Genomic DNA, 8,638 nt, shown 5'->3' with positions numbered 1-8,638 from the left:
ATCTTTGTTTCAATCTTATTATTTAACTCAATCCAATTGAAAGTTTGAATTTGAAGTTCATCTCATAGTTTGTCCTCTTTGAGGCATTTTCCAAGTACCTACTAGGCATCCTATTTTTTCCCATATTTTTTGTTATAAAAAATACTAAAATTACTTATTAATAAAAAAAATAGAGACTTCTATAAACCACATCTTATTATTATATACTCCCCCTAACCATATGATAATATAAATATTAATATTCTCTCATATTAATCCTATATAAATTCTCTTAGCCCGCCCTCTATTTGTAATAAAATAAAATCTTAAAAATAGATTATACCTTTACCATGATCTATCTCTCCGAAGCTTGCATATATTAATCTTTCTTACTTCATTGATCCATATCTAATTAAATAATATCCCCCTACTATGACTAATATTCCTCTCCTTCTTATCATACCTTAATGATTGACAATCATATTCACTTACTCCCTACATAATCATCTTTCGTTACTATTATTTATCTCTTATCTTATCCATAACCTATTATTAATCAAATAAAAAATTTTCTTATATGCTACTATTAATATTATTTTATTATTCTCTCTATCTTACTAATCTTATTTACTTCTTTCACTACCTACATTAATATCATCCTTAATTATAATTCCATTGATTCATTAAAATATCCTACTTGTTTATAATCTATAATATCTATTTAAAAATATAAATAATATCTTATATTATCTCTCTCTATTCTTTGTTCAACCTCACACCATTTACCATTCATTGCTATTACATATAATCTTAATCCTCTCATCCATTTAATACTTCTTTCCACTGACTAATTGTTGGGTTCTAGAGGCCTAGATCTGGATGAACAAATGAAAAAGATTCGCAACGGAAGCCTTGAACGAATCGAATGGTCATCGACAAAAACATTAAACGAAGTACCTTTGCACAAATCTCATTTGTGATTTCTTTGATCCTGGAGCGAGACGAGTCGAGTTGCTCAAGTGTGCAGCCTCTAGATGTATCCACGCGGTCCTCGGCACGTCAGATATCCTCCTCGTTGACGAGCCCCGTTCTTTCTCCATCGGCGTCGTTACGTCGTCCCGATCACATCAGGGATGGAGAGGGGGTGTGGGGAGAGTAGAGAAGAAGGGGAAAGGCCCCTAAACAATTCGAGCCTGGGTGAATTTCGTTTAAGGCCTTCCCCTAGTTATACTAAGTGGGTATTTTTTATAAAAACCCCAAAAACTTAAGTATATCTTACGACGTCCAAAAGACCATTTGCGTGTGACCCTCTAGGCCCATGTATAAGTCTAGTTAATGACTTCAGCGACCCAATAACCTTTATTGGCCTTCCAAATTAATTAACTATATCATCATATAGATTAATTAACGTCGGATCAATTTAACCCAATCGATAGGTTGAGAATCCGACACGTGGGGTGCCAAGCTACACCTCGTGTCCTAGAAGATACAAAGGAGTGTGTATCGACTCACTCATGGAACCTGTTCATCATCAGGTACCGTGTATGTATAATCCCCCATCCACCTGATGCTCCTTGGACGACTTAGGGTATGGTCAACTGTCAAACCCTAATCGGTCTTCTGAGTTCGTATTGATGCATTTGAAAATATTAGAGAACTATTCTCCAATATTTCACTGCCTTGGCCAAGGACTTCATCGTATCGTCTTCCTTGAGCTGTCACCTCTTATACTAAGGGTGGACGATCTCGTTTTGACCACTTAATCATCTTCGTGAACTTCTTGATGCACCTGAACTAAGAACATTTAGAATCCCATGATTAGAGACTCGTTGTCCATAGTCAAAGTACAATCGTCTGTCCAGAAGAAGTCTTTGGTGTCTCAGGTGTAAGGACCACTTAGACAAATGTGATGTGAATCAACCTGATTGACAATTTGGTATGATACCATTCAAGGATTCGTACGGATCAATTCAATGAAATCTTTCCACTAAAGAACACCCACTATCTATCCTTAGTGTCTGCACACTAATAACTACGGGAACAACCATACTCATCATATGAGTGAGGCTAGATAGGTTTATTCTATCTGGATACTTTGGTGTCCTTCTTGTGTATTGTTCGAATAGGAATATTTAGAACACATAATTAAAACTTGTGATCTATGTGTTAAGATCTCATAATAATTCGCAAAGTCCAATCATGTATTTATGGACTTCATTATAAGCATCACACATGCACTATAATCAATATGCTCTATTAATGGCCATGAAATGAGATATGGCATGTACGATTGGCTTGCTGGCCAGATAAATTTCCATCATTTATTGCTTGAATAATACATCCAATTTTTTTGTCATCCATGTCATCATCTGTAGTAAAACATTAATTGTAAAACCATTAGTATAAAATGCCTTTATGACACTGCTAATCGGAATGCAGTATTATAAATCCTCTTCTGGCTGTGGTTCGATAAATCGAATTGCGACAAGTGGCATGACAAAAATGAAATTAAATATAACGCAAAAAATATAAATAAGTATGTATTATGACATACAAAAGTTATGTATTATGAATATAATGTCATACAATACACAAAAATCATGTACTGACTCAAACAGTTATTAATTTTCAGAAAATGATGTTATAAAATTCCTCAAAATACTTAAGATTTACCCGTGGGGAACACACAACAGCAACGGTGCTAGTGGATTAGGCCTACGGGTGTGGGGAGAATGGGTGGTGGGAAAGGGTGGTGGACAAACTTCAATTTTTAGGTACATTCTAATACAATGCTGAATGATGAAGGATTTCCTTTCTAATATAGAGCTCAAAAATAATAAATTGATTTCATGCACATTTATTCTTGTTTTATTCTAAAGAAGTTTATGTTGATTTGGAAAAGAAAAGCTTTTGTCTTAGTTCAAACATTTTATTTAAAAAGGTTTATTTGTTTTTTAAAATTAAAGTTTTCTTGATATCACCTTGGATTCATAAATAGCTTTGAATTGTATCTGAGTGTTATATCTCTACTAATTAATGAAATAATATGTTTAGTATTCATTATTCACTTCAATGCCTATCATGATTATGGTAGAGAGTGCAATACCCCAAATGGTGGAGGACTTGGCACAAGAGGAAGTTGCAAGAGACATGACCACCAAGCTTTCAGAACTCTGAAGATGTTCAAAAAGGTCCCCCATACTCAAATATTTTATGTTGGTTGAGGATAACATTTATGAGTGCAAAATTTCTCATGGCAAGAATGAGACAAATATCACTTCCATCCGAATATAGTATGATGACATGCATCATGTACATGCATTTATACATCAACTTCATGCGTTTATGGCTTAATTTCATTCATAATGATGCATGCAATTTTTGAGATGGTTTCTCAATGCATCTGTCCATTCCCAAGATTCTGAATTTTTAAGATAATTAATGACAATGATACGAGTTAATGATAGCCGACCTTTCTTAAGGTTAACTTATTTAGAGATCAACTGTTTTCTTGAGCTAAATTGTCGAGGATCTGATTGGATATAAAAGACAGAAGGAAGATAAGAAGATGTGAAGAGAAATTCAAAGTCAACTCTTGTAGTTGACTTAGTTTTTCTTCTTAAGGGAAAAATTGGTGTTTTAAACATAATAATATTTTTGATGGAGCGCGCTAGCCCACTCCATCGGAGATATCTTCGGAGCTGCCATCATTGTCATCGATGGCCCCCCTGGCTCGCGTCCAGCCCTACTAGCCCCCCAAGGCGTAAGTTAAGACGCCTCGATTCAAATACCCCTGGTAAAAGCACATCCATGCATCTGAACGTTTTAATTTTCATCAGCACGTGCTCATTTTATTCATCCTTTTATCATGTTTGCATGTTTGTGTTCATCGTCATGTCATCTTGGTGTCTATCATGTGTCACATCATGTTTTAATGTTGTCATGTTCGTGTCATTGAACACATGTCAAAAATATTTTAATTTTGTATTAAGGGGGGTCCTATGTATAAAACCCTCCCTTTGTAAGGGCACTAGAGCCCTTACTAAAGGGGCAAAACGGTGCCCTAGCGGGCAGTAGGGAACAGCACGTCCGGTACGTGATGCCTCGGACGTGGCAGGACGGATGACGATGCATTACGAACAATGACATGAAGAAATGTTGGTCACATCACCGTCTCATCATACCTCCGAGGATTTTAAAAAACTCCATCACATACCCGTCACGCGTCCCTTCTTCCTTGTTCCATCATGTCACCGTCACCTTGGCGCCGTCACCGTCACCGGTGATGGAAATAATGTTATTTATTTTACTATTTTAATAAACATAGTCGAAGTATAATATTATTTATTTTACTATGTTATTATTTATTTTACTATCTAGCTTCTACTTCTCTGCGTCGGCCACCGACTACCCACTTTAAACCGCCCGTCCACGCCACCCGCTCAGCTTCTTCCCGAAGCACTGCCCCCCCTCCTTGCACACCACTGATGACCACCACACGCCGCTACTGCTGTGCCCGCCGTCAGGGCCGCCATAGCCGCCGCCCCACCCGCCGTCGAAGTTCCCCCACCCGCCGCCAGCGAAGCCCGGCGGGAAGCCGTTCCTGCCACCCAGCCGAGGATGCCAAACCCGGGGTAGCCGCCGCCCGCGCCGGTCCCTGGTCGGACCGCTGCGGCTGTGGGGAGGACGAGTGCCGTCGCCGCTAGGAGAAGCGCGGTCTGTCATCCGTGACGGACATTTCATCACGTCACGCGTCTGGGGTATCCCGTCACCGTCACGCCACCGTCACATACAGCCCGTCACGCATCACCGTCACTGTCACGCCCCTTCCATCGTGCCACCGTCACCAAAACGTCATCCGTCACATTTTCGTCATGGTGACGTGTGACATGACGGATGATGTTTGACGATCCCTAGTGGATCAGTGTTATTTCCTTTGAAAGTTCAGTCGATCAAACGCTTGCTGATCTCACCAAGAAGAGGGGAGAAGGGTTGATGAAGAAGTGGAAAGAGAGAAAAAGGAGAAAGAAAGGAGGCAACAGTAACGCCGCTGCTACTGATCGCTCCACCACTGTCTCCCATGGTCTCTACCGACAGCCCACACGTGAACAACGGGCGTCGCCAGAATACCACAGCCCGATGCCCGTGGTTGTGTCGCACTGTGCTACTTCCGCCGATTACCGCATCGGACCACCGACGTGTACTATCGGGACTCCACCTTGCACGATCATCTGCTTCTGGCACCGGCTCAAGTTGACCGTTGCCTGTCTTGGCCGTCACTGGTGTCGATCTCGTCAACTACCATGACGTTGAGTCCATGCGCAAAGCCCATCTCTCTCATGTACTGGTCGCGTGTTGTCGCACGACAAACTCGCGACTGTTCTGCTTGCGCCTCTCTCGCGCACCGATGGCCTGTGACGTTGGGGGGGCACCGTGGGTCTACTGTGTGATGTGCTTCCGTTACTCGCGCGTCGGAGCAGACCCCACGGCCGCTCGCTCAGCCGACACCTCGGTCAAACTGAACCGCTGCCACTCCCCCCCCAGGTCTTCATAGCACTTGGTCAGACTCTGTGGTGTCCCGCGATGACCGTAATCTCTAGGAATCCACACGTGATGCAAGAGTCATGCGTCCTGAGACATGTTATCACTCGACGGCGCCATTGAGTTGTTGGGTCGATCGTGACTCCCACAGGCGGTGTCGGACTACTGACCATTGTCGACGAGCGGGCAACTCGCCACCAGTTGACTAACTTTTTTGCCCTCTGCGCCACCTACTCGATCAGGGGCCCCTTGGAGTTACAGCAACCACCACTCCGCTGAGCCCCACACTGTCTCGCTACCCGGCGTCCGCTATACATATTTGCGCCCACCTCCGTACCACCTAGCGCCGCTTGCCATTACTACTTGTCTCCGCCAGCTCCGTCCCACCATAAGGCCGTGCCCGCCGAGCACAAAAGTTCACTTGAGCCGCATCGCCACTGACCTCCGACGTGGTCTCTGGTGCTGAGTCACACTGCCTGTCGAGCCACATATAGTCATGCAGCACGCTCTCCCCGCACCTGTCTGCATTGGCCCTTGCATCAACAAAGACTCCGACGATGATCGAAACCGCCGACAAGTTACGTCGTGCTCCTTGCTCGTTAGTTATATTACATATTTCAGTATATTTTTGGCTACAGCCCACAGCACTTGGGTCAGTTTAGGTGAGAGTTTAATTATTGAAAACTACGAGGTACGGGTTGAGCCTATCTGCTACGTGCAAGCGCCAATAGAGTTACTCTGCTTGACGTTGTAGTCACCGTCATTGCTCCAACGGGGGTCAGAAGGTCATCGTCACTTTCACCATCAGCGTCACCTGTCAACCACCGTAGAGCTAGGAGCTCGACGAATGTAGTTTCATCTCCCTTTAGGGAATTACCTGTCGGACGACGTCATTGACAACGCGCGACATCAAATTGGTATCAGAGCACCATCTCGATACGCGACTGAACGATGTCCCTGATGATGTCCGACATCATCTTGGCATCAGATCAGGGTATGGTCACCCACAGTACGTATCTATACTCGCATCATCATCATCTGCATTTCATGGTTTTGAAAACCCATCTAGGTACCCGGAGGAACTAGCCATGGCCATCGATATGCGATTGAGGAGCAGGATGCAGCACAGAGGTTTGACCTCCCCACGATGAGCCGATTCGTCATCGCTGAGAGAGGCAGCCCTATGCGCCTCTCGGAGCACCATCCTCTGACGCTCGTAGGTGGCACATCACCATCTCCTTCGGAACCCGGATCGACCGCACCTGCCGATTGGGGTGCTAATGTAGGACGTCGTCCAGAACATTGTTTGGTCGGTACCGAGACTATGCTCGATTACCTAGATAGCGGTGTCTGACGGATAAACCCTAAAGGGGTAATGTAACTACGATGAGATGATGTATCCTACGTGGTCGTACTTGTAGGCCCCGACTCGATGAGGTGTCCTGAGCTTCGAGCTTCGAAGGGGTTGTCGGGTGATGGTGATGCCTCTCGAACATCGTCAGAAGGACAATGGAGTCGATGGTGCTGAACGGAATTAATCCGTAGGGGCTCGCACGTTACAGACGAGCTCGAACCGTACCGGTAAGACTATCAAATTCTCGTAGTTTACTCTCAATCCTCTCTCACCTATCTAGACCGAGCGCGGTGGAGACAATCGAAGATATACTGCAAGGAATAATTTAACGAACAACAGGAGGATGACGTACCTTGTGGGCGAGCAGCTTGTAGTGCAGAATCTCGTCAAGGGCAGCAGCCGGTGCGGGTGCGGTGGAGAGGAGCCAGAGAGGGTCGGCGTGCTCGACTGGCAGTGAGGCGCAGGAGTAATTGGCGGAGCTTGGAAGTGGAGGGACGTGGCCGAGGCACGGGGCGCGGAGGCAGCAGGCGCGGATGCGATGCAGTGGCGTGGCATGGCACAGGAGCGTGGCGCGGGTGCAGGTGCCGACGGCATGGCGCGAGCGGGGCAGATGGTGGTTCTGCCGCGCACTGCACATTGCCAACGCGTGCGACTAGCGCGAGCGGGCAATGCAGGCGAGAAGGCCGGGCGTGGCTCTGACTCGGACCAGGGTGGTGCGGCTCAAGGCTGAGGAGGGGCAGCTCGGGCGACGGTTATAATGGGCCGTTGCTTGGGCTGGCGCAAGGAGAATTTTGGGGCAGTCTCCGACGGATAGAGGGGGCGATGGTGGGGGTGTCGCCCACGTCGCCGGTGTGGGAGAGAAAAGAGAAGTTGAAAAAAGGGGGGTAGCGAATCCGACCGTTCTTCCCTCCTTTCTTTTACCTTTTCTCTCTCCCGATCTTCCTCCTTAATTTCCGTGGACAGGTCCTCAGCGACGGTGGCGTCGAGCTCGCGGGTGCAAAGAATGTGGAGTGTGGAGAGATGGGAGGGGAAGAGAAGAGAAGGCCGACCTGCTCTCTCCTTTTCTCTCTTCTTCCCCCTTTCTCTCCTCTTCTGGGCCTTCTTCTCAATTCTCCTTCTAACGGGGAAGACGGTTGGCAACGGCGGCGGAGGGCGCACGACTGACCAACTTTGGCGATTGGGAAATTGGGGGAAGGGAACGAGAGAGGGGGAAAGCGGATGAATTCCTTCCCTCTTCTTCTCTTTCCTTCCCCTTTCCTTCCCTCCCTTCTCTTTCTTCCTCCCTCTTCCTCTACCTCTTCTTCTCGTTCAAGTCTTATCCTTCGTTCTTTCTCTCACGGTGAGACCAGCGGGAAAACAACAAATTCCTTAACAAAGTAAACAGTGGTCTTACTCTTCGTAAGGCGCCATCTCTTCCCTTATAAAGGGGAAGTCAAATGGTCCCTAGGGAAGGTCCACAAGGGTGGGGGGGGGGGGGGGGGGGGGCCATTAAGGGGGGGCCCTTATATAATGGCCCCCCATTAAATCAAATAAAACAAAATAAAACTTAAAGGGGTAGGGGAGGGGCCCAAAATAACTAAGGACCCCTTACAAAGTAAAATTAAAAACACACACATAAATGACGGATGAAATGGACACATCACGACGCGACGAAAGGCGACTAGATGAGACGGAAAACATAAACATGACTAAACAAAGAAGGCGAAAGAAACCAAACGTGATAAAAGATACAAGTGTAGTTGGCGCCTTGGCGTGCCGGTCGGA

At 45.7% G+C, this 8,638-nt stretch overlaps 1 protein-coding gene across 4 annotated transcripts; it reads right to left on the bottom strand.

The window, feature by feature from the left end:
• Positions 1-2,054: 2,054 nt before the first annotated feature.
• LOC144716794 (uncharacterized) lies at positions 2,055-8,313 on the bottom strand. 4 transcript variants are annotated; one of them, XM_078592036.1, is made up of 3 exons: positions 7,227-8,269; positions 3,086-3,152; positions 2,055-2,348 (listed from the first exon to the last, which is right to left on the bottom strand). In XM_078592036.1, exons 1-3 carry the CDS (start codon positions 7,509-7,511, stop codon positions 2,236-2,238), a joined length of 465 nt encoding a protein of 154 aa, XP_078448162.1. In that variant the 5' UTR covers positions 7,512-8,269; the 3' UTR covers positions 2,055-2,235. The 4 variants fall into 4 exon arrangements, 1 of the variants encoding a protein (XP_078448162.1); XR_013585000.1 differs by lacking the exons at positions 2,055-2,348; positions 3,086-3,152 and adding an exon at positions 4,930-6,042 and having other exon boundaries at positions 7,227-8,313; XR_013584998.1 differs by lacking the exons at positions 2,055-2,348; positions 3,086-3,152 and adding an exon at positions 6,079-6,397 and having other exon boundaries at positions 7,227-8,313.
• Positions 8,314-8,638: the final 325 nt, after the last annotated feature.

This window comes from Wolffia australiana, chromosome 2 (assembly GCF_029677425.1).
Source record: "Wolffia australiana isolate 7733 chromosome 2, ASM2967742v1".
Taxonomy (NCBI): Eukaryota; Viridiplantae; Streptophyta; class Magnoliopsida; order Alismatales; family Araceae; genus Wolffia; species Wolffia australiana.
Note: the sequence above shows the minus strand (reverse complement) of the source record. Positions and strands in the feature narration are given on the sequence as shown.